The 21,291-nt window shown below is 40.2% G+C and overlaps 2 protein-coding genes across 2 annotated transcripts; one reads left to right on the top strand and one right to left on the bottom strand.

Moving 5' to 3' along the window:
• mmp14a (matrix metallopeptidase 14a (membrane-inserted)) lies at positions 1 to 11,804 on the top strand. The gene is made up of 10 exons (XM_026353296.1): positions 1 to 84; positions 6,419 to 6,567; positions 6,775 to 6,897; positions 7,466 to 7,773; positions 7,858 to 8,019; positions 8,165 to 8,304; positions 8,619 to 8,757; positions 8,857 to 9,007; positions 9,390 to 9,505; positions 9,835 to 11,804. Exons 1-10 carry the CDS (start codon positions 1 to 3, stop codon positions 10,149 to 10,151), a joined length of 1,689 nt encoding a protein of 562 aa, XP_026209081.1. The 3' UTR covers positions 10,152 to 11,804.
• A 5,028-nt stretch (positions 11,805 to 16,832) lies between these two features.
• mrpl52 (mitochondrial ribosomal protein L52) lies at positions 16,833 to 18,888 on the bottom strand. Its single transcript, XM_026353130.1, has 5 exons — positions 18,780 to 18,888; positions 18,433 to 18,502; positions 17,763 to 17,830; positions 17,273 to 17,337; positions 16,833 to 17,171 (listed from the first exon to the last, which is right to left on the bottom strand). The coding sequence occupies exons 1-5, from the start codon at positions 18,811 to 18,813 to the stop codon at positions 17,019 to 17,021; spliced, it is 390 nt and encodes a 129-aa protein (XP_026208915.1). The 5' UTR covers positions 18,814 to 18,888; the 3' UTR covers positions 16,833 to 17,018.
• Between the last annotated feature and the right edge of the window lie 2,403 nt (positions 18,889 to 21,291).

Consider the following 21,291-nt stretch of genomic DNA (forward strand, 5'->3'; position numbering starts at 1 on the left):
ATGCTGGCCCAGCTCCTCACCCTGGCCTGTGGTCTCTGCTGCTTTGGTTTTACCCCCGTCACTGCAAATGTACTACAAGCCGAGGTAAGTGGAAATCACGATCAATCTATACTTTAATGAACCATTATTCATCTAACATCTGTATGCAGGTTTCATACATGTACAGGTTATGAAGTGTCAACAACTTGTTTACCATTTTCTACATTCCTAAATCTTATAAAGTTGTTCCCACTGTTCCCAGATTTGCAGTGTTTGCATTAGAAGTGTACACTATACACTAAACATCTTATATTGTATTTAATCTGTTATTGTTTTATTATAGGGTATTGCAGATTTATTATATTCTTCTGATGGTTATCGTGTTCACAGTGCTCTTGCAACAGTGAGGGAGGAACTGTTTTTGTTCCCAACATGTTTATTCTCGCTCCCTCAAACACTCTTGACCTTTGTTTCGTGCGGAGAGCTGTTTAAAAGACTTCAGCAACAAGAGCTGAAATTTCATCCACAGAAAAAAAAAATGTCATGAGTCTAAACTTCTGTGGTTTGTGTAGAAAGAAGGAGAGATCAGCAGCAGCAGGCAGATTAGAAAAACTCTGCTCAGCTGCTTTGTTCTGAGAAAAAAGGGGCAGTGGTGGTGGGACGGGGGGAGGAGGTTAATGGTTTTCATCTGCCTGTATAGACTGCACGGACAACAGGCCGTGGAGCTGGTCTACATGAGCAACAAGCTGGACATGAGGCGCTCTGTCTGTGAGCCTTTAGGCCTCAGGTGTCAGACTGTCAAACTCCAACCTGGAGACACTAACAGCATCATCATCTCCTGAGCAGCTTTGTAAATGATTGGGTGAGAGCACACAGGGCGCCTCTAGTCTCTGCTCATTTTAGATCTACTCCAATGGTCGGTCATCACCCTCCAGTCTGGACAACATCAACAACAACCTCGGTCATAAAATCATGTAAAAAATAAAGGCTGTTTGTCGTCAGCATCACATCAGGGATTTAGTCAAACACACTACAAAGTGTTTCCCCAAATGCACCAACTAAAGCCAGATGTCTCACCGAGTCCATTTACCATAAAAGTAAAGCAAAACATAAATGCACCTAAGAAATCAGCTCATGACAAGAGAAGGAGCACCTTAGTCACTGACCGCAAGTCACTGGCGTGTGAGTCAAGCCAGACATGGTCCATAAGAGAGAGAGCCAGACAGTTTATAAGAGGCCACAGGCAGCTGCCCTCCTGTGGCGAGCACACCAACACAGTAATGATTGTCTGTCAACAAAATGAGAAAACTGTTTACGTCTTTAGCAGCAATGTATCAGTTTTAATTATAATAGAAATAAAATAATGAACACATCCATATGGGGTTCATTTGAGTCTCATATGTTAAGTTTATGTAATTTTAGCTGATATACAGTGAACAGTTTTATCCGCAGTAAGACGTCCTATGATGGGGTCAGACATAACAGTCAGTCATGATGCAAAAAGAGGATCAGCTTTAATTATAGGTTCATGATTACATCAACTCAGAGCTGTATATGAACCCTGTGATCAAAAGATAGAAGTGTCTGTGTGTGGAGAAAGTCGACAAAACTAGAGCAGCAGACACAGAAGAAACAAAGACTAAATAACTTAGTTTAATTAAAGTGGATGCAGTTCCCTTTTAGGATGACGGGAGGAGGGTCAAGTAAGCAGAAGTCAAGGGAGAGGAATTTTGTGGTTTATCAGTGTTGCTCAACATATGAATATCGCTCTCTGACTTCATTTTGACAAACTGGACCCACCTAATCCAAGAGGAGCGAAAAGAGACGCTTCACCAATAGAAAAATACCTTTTTACTCTGAAATGAAATGAAATGCTGCTGGAGTCTTGTATCTTTGTTCCCTCCAGCATCTGTTTCCACTCACCTTTTTTGCATTGTCTAACTTTTATTTACTTAAAAAAATGCTTAGTGGGACATTGTGAGTTAAGGAAGTGGGTAGCAACAAAAACAACAGGATCTAAAACAGGAGCTCTTCATAGCTAGGTAAAAAAAAATCCATAGATTCCCCGCTGCCGTCTGGAGACACATGTCTCGTGATCCCAGCGGAGGGCTCCAAACACATGTGGGTTCAGTTCTCTTTATCTTGACCAGAGTTGCTGTTGATGTAGCATCAAAGAAAAGCCTTTGCTCGAGATCTGGTGCACGCCGCTCTGACAGGCAGCGGTCGTCACTTAATATGTCAAAATAATCAGCTGGATCGGACTTAATGAGAAACCGATGGACTTCAAGGGAGAAGGGGAGCCTGTGTTTGCTCTATGGCTAAGAAAATCGTACATCACAGTGCAACACAAGACATCAAAGAGAGAAAATTTCCACCGTGACGTTAGTGGACACAGTCTTTGTCTTTGAAAGGCACATTTTTATCACTGTTTTGACCAAACTTTAAATTCCTACTGTTGTTGTTTGAGGCGTTCAGCTGGCTAAATTTGACTAAAGTTGAAGTCCAGATGTGCTGTAACGAAATCTGGAGTTGGGCAACTTTCTAAGAAACTAGTGGAAAGTAACAATAATAGTACTAGGTTTGTGTCTGTCAAAGCCTGAGACCTGGACTCACTGAAGAGCACGGACAGTTCACTCTAACCAGTTCACTGTTTGTGATTAGTAGGTTTAGCAGCTTCTTATTTATTGTGACTTCAACAAGCGGTGGATGGAGCAGAGTGGGTTGACTGCGAGTCTCATGCTCGAACCATGTTAGGTTGCACAATATAGCTTTGCAATGTTGAGGTACTTGTTAAGATGTCCTACAAGATATCAGCAATGACTGAAATGACTATGACTACACTGTATCCATCACGGTAAATAGATCCTTAGAAAGCACAATACAACCGGCCATGTTGATTTAAAAAATCTCCCTCTGCAATGTAGAAAAATGGAAATGTAACGTAACATAAAATATCAAATGGTATCATGGTATTAATGTTCCTTTAGTGCTACAGGCTGCTCTTTATTTCTCTTTCTGTGTCAGTGTTTCTGTAGCAGGAATCAGTGCAATGAGTTCTTCCTAGGCAGAATAAAACCATCCAGTGATCATATTATTTCACCTGTTTGACCCAGGAGAAATGTAAATGCGCAGCGCTGGTGTGAGTGCTAACTGGGTCAGAGACGCCAAGAAATGAAGGCGATGTGAGATTCAGCCACTCATGAGCTCAGTTCTCAGTTTTTTCCGTTGGCACTAAGCAAGAGGAACAACTGACTCAGTGCCTCAAATTTAAATTCAGCCAAAACCCTAACCTCTCTCTCTTGCCACACTTTTCTTACACCGCTCCTCTTTTTAATGTCTTTACCTTTCCTGCGCTAATGTAACTCTGCACTTTAGATCATCTTCTGCTGTCTCTAAACCTCTGGTCTGTCCCTTTTCTTCCCTCAGTCCTGGTGAGAGGAAATAAAGTATCCGACTAAATTCTCTGGCTGAAGAAAACCAGATTCGTGGGATGAAGAGTGTTTTGACGTTTGGCAGCATTGTTATACACAGAAATATTGACTTTGGCATCATTGAACAGACAATACAGCAATACAAAATATATACATAGTTGAAAATGTTTTTGGTAACCATGTGACTTTTTAATAGCACAATCAAAGTTTCACTTCGTGAAAATGTCCCATGCTTTACCACAAATCTATAAATGCAGAACGGAATTTTTTTGTTATCTTGTTTATACATAGTACAAAACCCACAGATATTCAGTTTAATAGAATTTAAAAGCAGCAATTACATTTAAAAGATGCAAACAATAAATGTTGAAGTTCTTTTGACTTAAAATTAACAGAATTCAAAAATCCAATCCAGTTATTAGTTTCAGCTCTACGTAGGACAGTGAGGTCACTGTAGGGTCACAGAATCCATGTATACATCTCACAACTTCCCCAAAATCACATCCTCTGCCTTATTTACATCATTTACATCCCACTGGCTGTGTTTCAGTCTGTCCATTACACGTTTAGGCCTCACGTCACTGCACACACCCACACACTGCACAGACCCAGGGGTGTGTTTACCGAGCCCTCTGACCACACATGGCTCTGGAGCGAGCTACCGAGCTACCCTGAGGCCGACAATACTGGCCATGTACAGGTCTCAATAAATAGAACCTTTGACGGTGGCTGCTGGGAGATCCAGGGAGGAGGGGTGCATGCTGGGATACCTGGCGTCCCAACCGGAGGTGGCGGCGGTGTGTGGAGTAGTTTGGGAGCAGAGGAGAAAAGCTGAGGTCTTGACGGTGTGTGGGGGAGACTTTTCAGGAGGGGTGTTTTTATAGAAGCAGACGCGTCACCACACTGGAGCCACAGGACACACTAGCAGCAGTCAGCAGAGAGCAGAGAAAGTACATTTGGTCGTTGTTAGAGGCAGATTTATTCAGAGAGAGTGATGGGGTAAATTAAATGAACTAGAAGCTTAAATAATCCAGAGAAAGTCTTAAGAAATTTTGAGTGCTGAGATGTAGAAGAGGGGGATAAATAGGCTCTCTGCAGGCCGTCATAAGCGAACCTTGTTCTCTGGCCTCTCTGCCCACCACATGACTAACAGTAGCCGTGTGTGCACAGCCAGTATAAGACCCAGTAGCTGCTGCGTTTCCATTCCCCCCTCTGCTTTTCCCCTTGTAGGATCAGGGCTTGAAGAGAAAACCAGCACTAGTGGATGGAACGAGCGATATAGCTGAGGTCGAGATGACGCTAACGAAGGAATCTGGTGTAATTCCACCACATTAATAAGTGGTCACAACGAAAATGTGTGTTATGCTCTGTGAGCAGATACATAATTGGAAACACACACTTCGAAGAGGCTCTTAGGCCTTGAGGGCATAAAACATGGATCCTCAACTAAAATAAGACAAATTAGACAGTATGTCGATGAGGAGACACGCTTATTTGCTTTCCGCGTGAGAGGTCAGAGGTTACGTAAATACCACTCTCATGTGTTCACCAGGCTGAAGCCAGTAGCTGCTGAGCTTGGCATAAAGACAGGAAATGGAGAAATAGTCTGTTTCTATGTAACTAGGAAAATGGCTATTTTGGTTAATTCATACTAAAACTGATGCCTAAAGAGGTCGTGTTAGCTGCTGTGTGACAGAGCACAGTGATGTTTAGCTAATATTTACCATGTTCGCATGCTAACGTTTGCACTAAACACAACACAGGACTGAGGCTAATTGGAAGGTCATTAGCACCAGGTATTCATTATATAGACTGACGCTGACAGACATAATTCATCTTTTAAAAGGTAGAATAGTTCAGTAAATGGATGAAGACTTTAACCTTCAGGTGGATCTTCCTCTGGGGAACATGAATTTCTGCATAAAATTAATGGCAAACCATCCAGTAGTAATTTTTCAGACTAAATACACATTTACAGTCTCCAGGAGTTTTATTTTCTTAACAAATAAGACGTTTTTTAATATTTTAAAATGTGAATTATTCCTTGAACTTTGTCTCTGTCCAGCGTTAGACCACCAGCGGTAGGCAGTGGAAAGAATAAGCTGGTGTTTCATGTGTAAAGATAAATACTGGTGGTTTAAGTTGACACGAAGGCAGACAAAGAGAAAGAAGGACGATCTTAAACTCTTTGAGAAACAAAAATGTTACTTTTTCCAGTGTTATAGCCCAGTTGTGTTTGGCTGCGATCGTCTAGACACAGTTCTGGGTCGTTGTGACTGAAATGACATCAGTGTTTTTGGTTTGTGTGTTTTATTTGGCTTTCAGTTCCTCTCTCATCTCTCCTCATAACCCCACAACACAGTTTCCCGTAACAAATTTAGCCTCAATAAAGGGAACATGTTGAGACATTTGGTGTTATGTTTAAGAGTTCATAAACGGTATAATGTGTCGGTCAAGTCGAAGAAGAGACAATAAATATACCACGCTTAGTTAGATCAGTGTGTGTAGGCTGCTGGAGGAGGGCATGTAGGTTAACACACACAATGATGTACCCTCCCTCACAATACAATGTGTATTACACGTACGCCGAGGGAAACAGGCCCGAACAAGCTCTGGAAGCTGACTGGAAATAGAAAAACACTCACAGGTTCAAACGAGTGGCCAATCCCTTCGTTTTTGTTGACTAAGATGTTTTAAGATGTTTTTCAGGTGGTTTTTCTGTAGTTTCTGGCATGTGTGACTAAGACATGTCTGAGTGACTGAGGAACCCACAGAGAAAGTAAAAGAGAAAGAAGTAAATAATGATTATGTGTTGGAAAAGCTCTAATGAGTGTCTATAAAATAAACGCACAGCTATTGGTGGATTTTAATTTTTTAATGATACATGTCATATTTGAACTTTTTTTCCAGTACATGTTTATTGTACTGGTAGCATGCAGTATTTTGTAGTAGTTTTCTAGATATAGCCACTATTTACAGTGTTTTCTCTCTCCTGTTCTCTCTCACAGGCTTGGCTGCAGAAGTATGGATACCTGCCTCCAGGGGATGTCAGAGCTCAGGCCATCCGCTCACCAAAGTCCATTCAAACGGCCATAACAGCCATGCAGAGGTTTTATGGTTTGACTGTCACCGGCTCCATAGACTCCAACACAATAGAGTGAGTTCTCTTTCAAACCGGTAAAAATAAAAAGTTTTTGTGTGGATGTGTGGATTTATAAGAAATCCAAATACCTTCGTTTTTGCCATCTTCTTGAGGAAGATGCTAAAGAAAGTAAGAGAAAAACAAGCTTACTATTTACAAGTGTGTCGTTAAAAGCAGTCCGAATATTTTACAAACTTACTAATTTTATTTTTCTGCTGTCAGGGCGATGAGCCGGCCACGGTGCGGGGTCCCAGACAAGTTTGGCCCGGAGCTGAAAACGAACCTGAGGAGAAAGAGATACGCCGTGCAGGGACTGAAGTGGGAAAAATCTGAGGTGACATTCAGGTCAGGACACACACTCACTCACTACACCCCCGCTGTTCAGTTTGACTTTACTACTGATGTTTCTCATGTGAATCTGATTTATTGTGCAATTATGGTGATATACCTTTATAGACATTAAGGCTGAATTTACTTATAATGTACAGTCCAACACTCAAATATATTTCATTTATAAAACCAGCAAGTATTCACATTTTGGAAGTGGGAACCACTGAATGTTTGGCAGTTACTTCAGTAATTAATCACTGACCAAACTTCTTGCCTCAAGTGTATTTTTTTCTGATAACAGTGGAATTACTTTATTTTGTTTGAAAATACTTAATAATTATTATGAATAAATCTTCTCAAACGTTACCTGGAACTCGAAAATGTTCTGCAATCTGCTTCATTCTTAAGATGTACTTTACTAATCTATACCTAAATACAATCCTAAATTTAAACTCAAAAGGCTCATTGTGAAGTAAAATAACTTCTCTTTTGACAAGCACCAAACTTAGTTAAACTTCTTTGAGTGTTTTATTTGAACTCTATCCATCCCAGCCCTAAACCTCTGTCCCTTCCTTTATAACAGCATAGAGAACTACACCCCTAAAGTAGGCGAACATGCCACTTATGAAGCCATCAGAAAGGCCTTCAGAGTGTGGGAGAGTGCGATCCCGCTCACCTTCAGAGAGATCCCCTTCAGCCAGATCAGAGGCAAGGTCGAGAAGTACGCAGACATCATGCTGTCCTTCTCGGAGGGGTTCCACGGTGACAGCACGCCGTTCGATGGCGAGGGCGGCTTCCTGGCTCACGCTTACTTCCCTGGTAACGGCATCGGTGGAGACACGCACTTTGACCTCGCTGAGCCCTGGACCACCGGGCCGGACGACCAGGGAGGTGAGAAGGTTAAAAGACAAAATGTAGAAACTGGAGGAAACGAAAAACAAACTAAGCTTTAATTTTCTCTCTGTCTCTCTGAAGGTAATGATGTTTTCCTGGTAGCCGTCCATGAGCTGGGTCATGCTCTGGGCCTGGAGCACTCCAACAACCCCTCTGCCATCATGGCCCCCTTCTACCAGTGGTTTGACACTGAAAACTTTCAGCTCCCTGACGACGACCGTAGAGGAATCCAGACAATCTATGGTGGGACATCTATGGATGAACACAGCAGATTGGATTTTCTCCATTGAAGCCTTTGATTCGTGTTGTAGCTCATCATTTAATCTACTGCACTGGTAGATTAGAAATTCACTCTCATAATAAACTAATACTACTATTTTTTCCACAGGATCCAAGTCTGGGGCGCCACCTCCTCCCCCTCGACCCACAAAGCCGTCCACTCCTGACAGAACAAATCATGGCACGGACATCTGTGAGGGACACTTTGACACCATCGCTATCCTCAGAGGGGAAAAGTTTGTATTCAAGGTGCAAAATCTCTTTTTCTTAGAGCTAAACTAAGACAGTTGATGATGTGAGGGCTGCTGCCATGAGTCAGTGTTTCCCAAGATGTTGAAATTTCATTTGACAGTTCTTCTAGTTGGGGCTAAGTACAGGCCAGAGTGTTAATACCCTCCAGACTTTCCATTCTTACTACATCTGGCAAATTAATCATTAAATGTTAATTTATTTTATTGTGTCATCCATACAACTAATGACTGCTTTAATATGGATCATTTATCACACATCAAATATTCCGTCTTGGATCATTTTCTTATCTATTGTCATGTGTGTCTTTTCAGGACAATATGTTTTGGCGTGTGCGCAACAACAAAGTGCTTCAAGGTTACCCAATGCCCATTAATCACTTCTGGAAAGGCCTGCCTTCAAACATCAACGCTGCCTACGAGAGGAATGATGGGAAATTTATCTTCTTCAAGGGTGCGTTTCTCTGAGATTAGATGAAGTGATGATTTAACTATTTGTGACTTCTCTGGTTTTTGCTCTTCCTGTTTTAATCTCCTGTTTTGTCATCTGTAGGTGACAAGTACTGGGTTTTCAGTGAGTCAACCATGGACAAGGACTCCCCCAAGAGCCTGAAAGACCTGGGCACTGGTTTACCCAAAGACAAACTTGATGCTGCTCTCTATTACACGCCAACGGGACAGACGTACTTCTTCAGAGGCAACAAGTGAGTACTCACTCACATCACACCTTTTTATCTTTCATTGTACTTTTGGACAGTTTTCTTTGAAATACGTGTTCCTGCAACATTCAAACAAATTTCTTGGTTAGCTTTTCCTTTATTTAGATAGGTACTTTTTGAGAGGGATGGAATCATTCAGAAGAAAGAGGAAGGATGACTTTAAGCAAAACTTCCACAGCTATGACTATTAGTCAACATCCTAAACCACTAATACATATTACAGTATTGATTTCTGTAAACCAAAATATTTCCTAATGAGGTCATAGGAAATATGTGTCATGTCAGGCTTCACTTCACAGGAAATAATTTCTTGCAAATCTGTAATATTCTCCCTTGTTTGTTTGTTTTTTTCTTGTGACGTGTTTAGGTACTACCGCTTCAACGAGCAGACCCGCTCTGTGGACAGTGGATATCCAAAACCCATCAGCACATGGAGCGGAGCGCCAGACAACATCAAAGCTGCCATCATGAGTGAAGATGGATGTAAGTTTTCCTCCACGATCATCTGTAATCCAGCGTTACGTGTTACTGACTTCTGGAAGTGAAACACTTTCAATAGTCTTTATTAATCAAATAGTCCAGAAACAGTGTATGTACTGGCATTTTGCTGCTTTTCTCCATCTGTAAACTGAAAGACTAACCAGTTAAACAAGAATAGCATCTGCAGATTGATTAGTAGTTATAGGATCCTTTGCTCTATTACTAACATTTAGAGCAGCTCCAAACAAAACAGCTGCATTATTGTGTTTTTGTCAAAACTGGAAAAGCCATTAAACTCACTTTTGCTCTCTCCATGTTCACTTTATCCTCAGCTTACACCTACTTCTACAAAGCTAACAAATACTGGAAATTCAACAACCAGCACATGAAGGTGGAGTCTGGATACCCCAAGTCTGTGCTCAGGGACTGGATGGGCTGCGAAAGCGAGGAGCCCAAGAAGGGCCGAGAGGAGGTGATCATCATCGAGGTGGACGAAGCTGACAGCCGTGTCGGGCCGGTGGCCGTGGTGGTCCCTCTCCTCCTGCTGGTGCTGGTGGTGGTCACTCTGGGAGCGCTTTTGTTCTTCAGGAAGTACGGCACACCTAGACGCCTCCTCTACTGCCAGAGATCCCTCCTGGATAAGGTGTAGACACAGGCGGGCGACTGACAGACTCACAGAGGGACAGAGAGAGAGCGGGAAAGAGAACGAGGGCCGGGTGCAGATGAGAGGAAACTGAGAGGGAGAAGAAGAGAAAGAGGAAGAAAGAACAACCAGGAAAAAGACAAAAGAAGTGGCTGATAGAAAAGGGGGGCTGTTAAAGTTTGGGTGACATGAAAGAGAAAGAAGAGAGAGATGCCCCAGAAACTGAAATCAGGAAATGTGTATTTGTATGTTAACTATGTACTATGTACTGTTCTGTGTTCAGAGATTAACAGATATCCACAGCGTCATGCAGAGAAAGAAGGGACTCGTCCTCATCAGCGACTTCCCTCCTGCCTCTCCTCTCTCACATCCCAGGCTTTAAAAGAAAAAAACCTCCCTTCTTCTACTTTAACTGGACGACTCCAGCTGAACTGCTGTCTGATTCATTAGTTACACCACAGGAAACTCGTTTTTAGAAATCTGTACGGTTTTAATTCATCATCTCCTCTTGTTACTCTGGAACATGTGTTCTGATAAATCTTTTAGGACTATCTGGGAGTTTTATTCTGTTCTTACAGTCAGTGTTTTGACAGTTTTGATGTTCAGCCATTTTTTCTACCACTAAGTAGAGCTGCATATACGACCTCTCAGCTCTTTAGTTCTGACAGACATTTATAATCTTGTTTGCTTCTTCTTTGATTAAATAGTTCCAGATTTAATTCACAATTTTGCTGATTTTAGGTTATTTCATTGCAGCAAAGCACTTTTGCTGCTGCTTCTGTTTAACATTTCAGAACTTTGGCTTAAAAAAAAGTGAAGTTTCTGTAAAAATAGCTTAAATGTCTAAAGGTAAGGTACAGAAAAGTGTTTTTTCTCCTTGTCAAGTGTCTTTGTTTTGGTTTCATATATAAAACAATACTCAGCTTCACTTTTAAGATGATTCTTGACCATGTTCTGTAATAGATATTATTACCTGAATAATTTATAGGATGGATGTGATGCAGCTGAGTACATTAACTCTCCCTCTTGCAAAATTTGGCTGATGCAGACTTTCACACATGCACACATGGGATTCATGATTAGTGTCACACAGAAATCACAAACGTTTGTCAGTGCAAGCAGTCAGACAGGAAAATGTATGTTTTAATGTTTTTAAAGATGATGTTTTATGTCACAAATGACAGATCTGAAATATTCCAGTACAGTTGCTGTTGGTGTCCACACGTGTCTGTAAGTGGTACAGTTTCCAAGCATTTGGTGCAATTTTTAATTATTATTGTTGTTATGGGAAATTATTGTTATTATAAGTATGGTTATTGTTATTATTGTTCTCCTGGTAAAGTTATAATGATTTTTTTTTTTTTTTTTTTTTTTGCTTTTGTACATTGTCATTTGGAGTCCTGCTGGACAGAGGCATAATGTGACAATGATAGAAAAAGATCCCAGTTTACACGTTGTGAATTAGACCAGATCACAAGGGGCAATGTTAGTTAGGGGAGTTTCTTTTAGTTTAGAAACACCCTAAACAACACAATCAATACTATTTATGAACTTTGACAGGTGGTGCTTTTTTTTTTTCACAAATCAAAACAAATTAATTTAGTTAATAACAATGATAATGGTAATAATATTTATAATGATGATTACATCAATAAAATGAAATAAGATTTTTTTTCTGCCTTTTTTCACTTTTGTATTTCGAAAGATAAAGTGAAATTAAACTATTTTTTACAAATGTTCATGGATGGTTTTATACTTTCATGTCTTCATCAGTGTCTTAAATACACAGTTATACACAATAGAACAAAAGTGCTCCACATGGAAAATTCACCCACCTTTACCTGGTGTAGTATGATCCTAAGCTTATTAGGTCTATTAAGTTGAAGCTTTGGGAAAAAATCCACTTTCAATAACTGGAAAATTTCATGATGACCAAGTATTTTACTCCTGATTCGTAGAAAAGTATCCATTTGTTGGAGACGAAGGTGTTTTGCAAGCCTACTTTGCTTGTCATGATTACATTATTGGCTGCATGTTCAACATCTGTGGAACAAACATCTGCAGCTGCTTCCCGTCCTTTAGTAGTTCTGCACAATATTTATATCCTTCAACGCCAGACTTTAGCATTTTAAAGTACACTGTGTGATGTCATTCTCATTTATTAATATACAAATTAGTTTAACTTGACAAGGAATCAGTTCTCAAATGTATAGTAGAAGTCTATATTACATTTACTGTAACACATTAAAACAATATTAAATGCAGCAGTCTGGATCCAGCGTCAGCAACTGGTTGTTTTTTGATGTGGAGCCAACAGTCATGTGTCGAGGAACGAGTTGGAAAAAATGAGGGAACAGTCACATTTTTCAGAGAAGTGTGTTCCAACCGAGCATCTGGTATTTCAGAAACATGTGAGCCTCTCTGGCCGGGCCCAGCTGCCGTCTGCATGTGTGAGTACTGTGAGCATACGTTCAGGATTAAGGAAAGAGAAGTTTATGCTCTGGATCTCTCCTCTTAAAATTAACTGCAGAAATGAGTGAAGAAAGAAGGATGTGGAAAAAAAAGGAGAGGTGGAAAGGTGACATGACGGAAATGAGAAAAGGCAGTCATTTATGTTATACTGTAGATTTGGGGATACATTTCTGTCCTGCACATTTTTCTAAACAGAAATCCTTTTGCAAGACGCCTCCCTCCCCCTCCTCTCTCTCTCTCTCTGACATCCTCACCCTCTGTAAAATTGTTTCTTTTATGAGGCTTCAGTCTCAGACCACTCCTCCTCTCACCACAAGTATCTCCGGTCTGTTTTTGCTGTTTTCTTTCTTTGCTCTTTCCTCCCCCGTGCTCTGTTTTAACTCTTCACATCCTGCACCCAGCGGGTGTAATGGGAAATGACAACAACCAGGACAAACCACAACACTGATGCAAACACCCACCAACATCACCAGCGGAATTTATGTCATTGCATTAGACTGTATAGGTGTACCTAATAAAGTTTAGATCTGACTTCTCTTGTATTTATATTACATCACCATATAAGATCTTTATAATGTGTTTTGTAATGTAACCTCTGGAATTTGAAGAGCCCTTGATCAAGACACTACAACGTTCCACCTCCAAAGACATTTGTTTATCAGGTAACCTATGATTTTTTAGTATTTCCAAACTTGGACACAGTGGTGTTTTAACATTGTTAATCCATTTTAATGTGTTTCTATTTCTGCATAGGGATGAAAAGTCTTAGACTAAGACCCAAAACCATTTCTGTGGGTCAGATTCTCAAACAGGCACTATTGCTGCATCAATGCAGTTTACACTAACCTGAACCACGTGGACTTTCCTTTCTATTCCACTCATATGTCTTTCTCCCTGTGTCACCTGGTGTTTCCATTTGTCTCACCAGTTTCTCTCATCCACAAAAACTGTTCTGACTGTTCCACCTTGCTAGACAAACATCAGCTGCTCCACTCCGGTCATCGATATGTAGATACTGATGAACTGTGTGGGAATCGTTAACATTTCCAAATGTGATATTTCAGTAGTCACTAGTTGGGACAAATTAATCCACAATTATTATGATAATAATTCATATTTATAAGATAATTCATACCAAACTGGAAAAAACACCTGTTAAGGGGACAATTTTCAATCTGGAAACTCAAAATGTGTTGTCTTTAATGTTTTATAAAATGTCTACATCATCTAAACTTAAAATAACTTAAAGTTTACTGACAAACAGGATGAGCTGAATGAGCTGTTGTGCATAAGGTCAGGGCTTATTGTGACCCCTTAAAATTAAGCTGAAATTAGTTTTTAATGATTTTATGAGGCATTAAGTCGAAGACATGTTATTATTCTCCTTTTCTGTGCTGTTATCTGTTAGATTAATTTGCTGACTCTCTGGGAGGTCACAACCCCCTAAGGTTGGCAACAGTACTAGGTGAGTACAAACAATCTGTACAGTCCCTATAGTTACAATTTTAATTATAAGGATTACACAGCTCTTCCTAGTAAAAGTCCTAAGAATTTACATACTACTGCTAAATAAAAACTTTTTTTGGTTCCTCATAGCTCTGCCTTGTCCTGGTGATGCTATGATAGACGACAGACCATGTTTAATGCTTGTAAAAGATGTTACTGATCAGGTCGAGGGAAAGAAGAGAAATAAAACCACACTGACTGTGTCAGAAACACATTTTCACTTGTCTGTTTGGAGGTACCACTACGTTTACCTGCCAAGCATCTGCTTCCTATCTTACAGGTTAGACAAACGGATACAGATGAGAATTTTAGCCATGTTGGCTTCTATCCTGTTCGGCCCCCTCTTTCTGTCCCTGTCTCTCTCTCCGTCAGCCATTTTAATGCTGAACTCATACAGTGTGGCTGGGCGGTGCAGGAACAACCATCGGGCTCAGCACTCCTTCTCCATGCCAGGCAGGAAGTGGCCAGGACAGCTGCTTGCAATTCAACCTGAGACTTGTGACCTAGATTATTGCAAAAGTTGCTTTTTACTGTAACTTTTTATTTATCTTTATCGTTTCAGTTTGACTGAAAGTACCTGTAATCAAGAAGTTGACTTTACTTAGAAATTAGGTAGCAATTAGGTTCAAAACATTTTAATTTATAATAATCAGATTTGTGTTTATAGTTTTCACTATTTAATTTCAACTCAGTAGAGAAGTGGGGTTTTTTTGTTGCTAATATTATTACTTGAGTAATGAGTTTTACTTCTATATTATATATTGTACTAGTATGAGTAACTCTTCAGCTGTTGCTAGCCTCAGCCATCCAATCCACACACATACACACTTAATCAGGAGTATTTCAATAAACTGACGTAATCTTTGCTGATGGCAGAAAATAATAACTCAGCTGCGTTCAAAGTAAACAAACATCTCCAGTTCAGAGAAACCACGTGGTTTACTGTCCACTAGCAACAAACAAAGATAATTGCAGCCTGCTCAGCCAGTTCGCATACAGTCATGGTGAGTTCAAAAACTGTGCCCCATACCCCAGCAACACTACCACCAGGTCAAGAAGCGGTCTTTGGGAAGGAGTTGCTGAATCAGACCCTCCACAACCCCCCTGACTCTGCACTGGGCTCTGCCCATCCTCTCGCACCCAGTCATATCTGCCAGGAAACCCTCCCTGTGTCTGGTCTGTGGGTAAAACTACAGAGGTCTGTCAACTAATCCTCAAAAGCAACCACATCTGTCTCATCCTCTATCCTCGCAGACTGACCTCACCTAGTGCCCCCTACCTCCAAAAACATCCCTCCCTCCGTCCGTCCCTCTATCGCTGACTTCTGCACAATAAGCAACATCTGGTTCTCATTTCCTCAAAAACCAAAACAACACGAGGAGCAGAGGAGGGGAGAGATGGGGGAGGCTGGGAGGAGTCGTGGGGAGAGGCTGTTGAGGAGAAAGACATTCAGAGAAAAGCAGGATGTGAGGAGGAAGAATGAGGGGTTGCATTTCTCGCTGTCGGTGCAGTTGGGGGTCTTTGATGGTCCAGGTGTGAGGATGTGTGTGTGAATAGGATGAATTCTGACACTTTGACATTTTACAACAGTTTGTTGTTTTTAACACCCACTGTGGCCTGTTCACTGTCCTCCCACACTTCTGTAATACAACAAACAGCTCCCTTACTCAACTGTATAAAAAATTTAAGACTAGTCGGGGAGGGGGAGAAAACTCCCATCGCCACAGAAAAGAATCTGCAACTCAGCGGCTCGCAGCCCTAATTACAGTGAGGCTTTGCTGAAGTCTGCAACAAGATCCAGGCAAAGAGAAAGAAACAGAAAGAAAAGGGCAGATGGAGAGGGAGAAAGGAGAGCAAGGAGTCAGAAGAAAGCAAAAGTCAGGGCGAGCGGAGGGGGCAGAGAGCAGAGGCTTACCTCATTTTATGTAGTATGTTTATAAGTCACAGTCACAGTAAATTAGTGCTGACTTTACAAAGGCACAGCTGCTCAGCGTCTCTGCAAAATGTCCCTTTACACTATAAATGCATGTGACAAAAGTTAAGCTTCAACATGTTTCAACGTTGTAGGTGCCTCACAAAACACATAACTTAACTAAATACTTTGGGTCAAATGAAACCAGAATCTAAATTCCTCTGTTGGATAAATTTTTATGCTTTAAAAGAGGAGACACGTGTTTCTGCAGCTTAATTACGATTTTATCCAGCTTAGATTTTGAGCTGAAAGTATCACTTTCTGTGGGAAGAACTCTACTAACTGGACTGCAGCCTCTTAATCATCTTTCCAGACACCAGGCTAGAGAAGGGCTCCAGCTTTTCCGTTGTGTTGGTAAAGGTGTTCATTAAAAAAATTAGATACAAGTTGTTTTAAATGATGCAGAGCAGTAGTGTTATAGAGAGCCAAAACAAATCTTGCTTCTATACTAAATTTCCTCCTCACTGTGTCTCCCGTGAAGCTGTTTCACTTATCTGGTCTAGACCCAAACATTCGTCATGTATTTGAACTGATGACAGTGAATTACTACAGTAGAGTCCAGTTCAACATCAGACAAAATGGCGTTTGAAGCCTCTCGCTCACTTACAAAAGGAGAAATGCTGCATTCTAGTGGAACTTAGAGACATTAACTCAATTTATATTTAACCAAGAATGTCCATACAAGCCATCAATTGTTTCGCTGGACACAGCTTTTCTAACAAACCACACAAATCAGCTTCATATTCAAACTGCACATAAGAAACAGAACAAAGATTTATTTCATCAATCACTGAATACTGAAAAACAGACATTATACAGCAAGAGAAAACCCACAAGTCCTTATAAATATATCCAATAAGCTGGCTATCAGCGCATTTCTCAGAACAGGATATCACATACAGAATTGCAGCAATAATCTGTTTCTAACTTTGAGATTTTTTCTTCATTAAAAGTTTCCCTTTAGGTTTAAGTGAAAGAGCCTTTTTTGCCTCCTCCATTCTTTTGGCTTCCTCCTGTTTTTCCCTGCACGTCTCTATTCCTTTGTCCATCTCCGAGCTTAGCATCACGATACGTCTCTGCGAGAAAGAAAATTAAGAATTAAAACGTATGACTGAAAATATACAGAAAGAGCAAAAGGAAGAGGTAAAAATACATTTTAAAAATGTGCAACACTCACTGCTAAAACTTCTCTCTCTTGCTTTCTTCTCAGCTGGCCCTTCATCGGTGGAGCTGGTCTTCCATCTGCTCACAGAAAAGATCACGGTAACACAAAACAAATTAATGGGACCATAAATTATAAAATATGCTATAAGTACAAAACATGTTTACAAACATGCTCTGAGCCTTGTCCCATTAATGCAAGTGAAATATACCAACAACTTCTAGAGGAAAAAGATATGCAAAATGTAATGAAGTAAATAAATAAATACTTAAATCTTATAAATGTAAGATCTTAAATCCTGTGTCATTGTTTTAACACTGTGTTCAGGGGCTGTTTTAAGTATAGTAGGGTGTCAGATTTTATATACTAAATAAGATAAATTCCTAAACATCTGTTTCAGTAAAAAGAAAATGTGGAAAACTAACAAACAGAATCACCTCACTCTGGGCCCTGAGTCACAGCTCTATTATACCTAGGACTTGACAAAGCTAAACATAAATGATACCTGCATAGGACCAGTCAGGCAGGTCTGTCAGGGGTCCATATTCTGTGCCACTACGTGAAAGTCCATGTCTGAAACAAAAATGCATTTCAATGGGAGTACAGGTTATTTATCGTAACAGTAACTATTGTTAATTTTGGTTAAACAGTGCATCAGAAGAAATGGTAAAATAACACTGGATAACCAGTGCAATCTACACTTCTGCACGACCCAGGGTAGATGATGGTTACAACCTTCTACAACACTATGTCTGTTTTATAAAGTATTGATTTCAAATCGACCTACATGTCTTATTATACCAGCCTTTTACCTCATACTAAAACACTGTACACATGGCAGCAGCCATCTTTAGAAATCCCTGGGATGACAACCACTGTCAGCTTTTAGCTACAATGCACCTTACATAAAAATAAACTTCAAACTGATGGACATGACTCCTAAAGTCTACACTATATACAATATATTCCCAGTGTATGCACCTTTGTGTACTCATTTTCAGATGTATTTTCCAGTTACTACATAATAAATGATTATACTGTTTTGCAATATTCCATTTGTTATTTCACTAGCAGATAAACACATTTTCTCAGATTTATACTGAGCTCTACATCCAGCTCTCACCATCATCTATAAGTTATTTCTAGTGTGAATACAGTGTTTAAGTGAAACATACTCCTTCCTCCACTTCTCTCCAGCTTGCACTCCACACGTTGTGCTGAATTGTCTGCTGGAGTTTCTCAACACTGGAAAACAACAGGTAGAGAAACATAAATCACTTCAAAATGATTCCTAACTTTACACAGAGTCAGTAACACATTATGTTGTCAGTACATTAGCTACTTGTTAGCATCAGCGTTAGCATTGCTAGTTAATGTAACTGGTTTACGGCGGTTATTCACACAAACACTGAGTTAAAGGAAGCGACTGGTATAGATACGTGTTTACAACAGGGAAGCTCAGTGTTACGTTTTTAAAAAGTCTCTCCCACACTACATATTTAGTCAATAACCTCTGTCTCACCTGAACAGCACAACGTCCTCACGGTGGCCGCCATGTTGTCTGCAGCGCCCCGTGTCGACCACAGGGTGGCGCTAAAGCTACACAGCTGAACAACCTGTTGTTTCCAGTGAAGAAGACGAAAAACTAAACTAAACAAAGCTGTGAACCTGACAATAAAACTGTTCAAACTGTTTTCCTCTTTATTGTTCATATTGCATTATAAGATGGTAAAACAGTACAAATTAAAAGGCTTTTACTCCATGTTTTTATATGATATAACTCAAATATAGTGAGCAGTTAATAAGGGAAACATTTCTCTTAAATATTCACTGGAGATAACAATTTATAACCACTTCTCTCTCAACTCTGCAGTGATTTTAGTCCTCTCTTCCTCCAGCCTCTCCCACAGTTCTGTGACCGTAGTGGGTTTCTTGGCCATCACTTTGTCGCCAATGATTTTCCAGAGGTTTTCCTTTTGGGTTTGGATCAGGACTCTGGGACATTTCTGTGTTTTCAATTTCAAGGAACTGCTTTAGCCGTCTGGCTGCGTGACAGGGACCATTGTCCTGCATAAAGATTGTTGGCTGGTTAGGCGCCGATTGCAGGGAAGGACCTGCATGTTGTCGAAGAAGGTTCTGATAAACATTTGCTGCTGCTCAGCAAAGGTTAGTCTCTTTTGATTCTTTCTGCAAATGAGAGGTTCGTTCACTGCAGACTGCTTTCAGTCCAAGTGGAGACTCTGTATGATGAGACAGAACAACCATGTTCTCTTTCTATGGCTGATAGGGTCATCCCTTTGGCCTTCATCTTGACAACCTGCTGCTGGAGGGTTTCAGTCACTGCTATTTGCATTACCCACTGGTCAAGTGTTTTTTCAAAATTATTTAGACATAGACATTTCCTTTAAACTCCAAGGCTTAAATTGTTTTAGCTTTTTACCAAGCTCACACATTTACTAATTAATTTCTATTTAATTGAAGTACCAAAATATTGACGTCCTAATTGTAGGTGGTGCTTTTTGTACCCTGGGGCTGCATATAACCCGTCAGTCTGACCGCTGGCTGATTGTCAATGTTTACCTGCTCATCATAGAGTGAACAAACCTTTTTCACCAGATGTTTTGACATGTCTTAGCAGGAAACACGCATTAATAATGTCTGCATTCCATGAAGATGACCCAGTTATTGTGCAAGCTAGTTAAATGGTATGACTTTAGTAGGACATTTAAATACACACCCCACTCCTAGAAAACAACTTTTTTAAATGAAAATAGATAAATAAAATAGGTGATTTGTCCATACCTAATACTTTTATTAATTTTATAAAAGCAAAAGCAAAAAGGTTCTGTATTTTCACTCATTTGCTTTTGTGTTAATGTACCATAGACACAGAGGTGTATACTATAGTATTTGGAAATTTCAGCCTTACAATTCCAGGTGTTACCCAGTACAAGCACCAATGTGTGCACTGGACTGTTCTGCTTTGAGTCCAGAGCTGTCTCCCACTGATGATGTGTGCATAATAAAGGAGAATCAACTAAAAACCATCTGCACAACTGCAACAATTAGTGTCCTCAGTTCCTAAATGATTAAAAAGGCTAACACACTGGTAAACGTGGCTCTGTCACAACTCTTTTGAGTGTATTGCAGATGTCAAACTTACAGTTTACAACTTGTATTTCCAAAATATACAATACAATGAATGGACTGTGTTAAAGCCACAAGGTGATACATGCTCTGGAAATGTAGCAAACTTAATATTTTCATTTGTAGCACATAGCCTAATATCACAAATCTAATTTGGCCAAAAAAGTTTAAAAAAACAAAAATAAACTAATACCATCTCTAATCTTTTCTTCTCAGACGTAAGATAAGTGGCTGTGCTGTGTGTGGTTTATGTCTGTAGATCCACTTAGCGTGTCTGTAAAGATTCTCAGTCATCCATGTGAAGTTACCTGGAAGTTGAGTCATGGCCACTGGGCTTCCTGACAAAAACTTCCAGGATAATCTACCAAGACGGAAAACCAGCCACCTGGATGACTGGATGTCCATGATATATCAGACAAAATGCAATCATTTATGAAAAGCAAGTGAAAGACAACTGTGTTTTATTAGTCACTGTTTCGTCTCTTGTCATTTTGTGGCAGCTCTAAATTTATTTGGGAGGCCCTTGCGTCCCCTAGTGGGAACCATGTAGAAGAAAGGTTGCAGAAGTCAAACTAGGCCTTTTAGACCCATAAATCAAACTTAGTCTGCACATCAAACCCTCTGTCGCTTTAGTTTTTACCACCCTTTATCATTTACTGACAGATTTAACAGAAGTGCAATACAAAACATACATTGCTCACACACAGCTCCATAGCAGCTGTGCAGAAATAATGATCCTAGACGGAGAAAGGTGGTGATTGTTGGAGAGTTGGGCCTACTTCATAATTGTTATGCTGAAGAAGCACAGCCGCTCTTCAAAGTGTTGTTTTTGTATGAACTGCTCCGACACTAAGCCCAGAAGAATTTCTCTGTTAGCTTTTCAGACA

Source organism: Anabas testudineus, chromosome 18, assembly GCF_900324465.2.
Source record: "Anabas testudineus chromosome 18, fAnaTes1.2, whole genome shotgun sequence".
Classification (NCBI taxonomy): domain Eukaryota; kingdom Metazoa; phylum Chordata; class Actinopteri; order Anabantiformes; family Anabantidae; genus Anabas; species Anabas testudineus.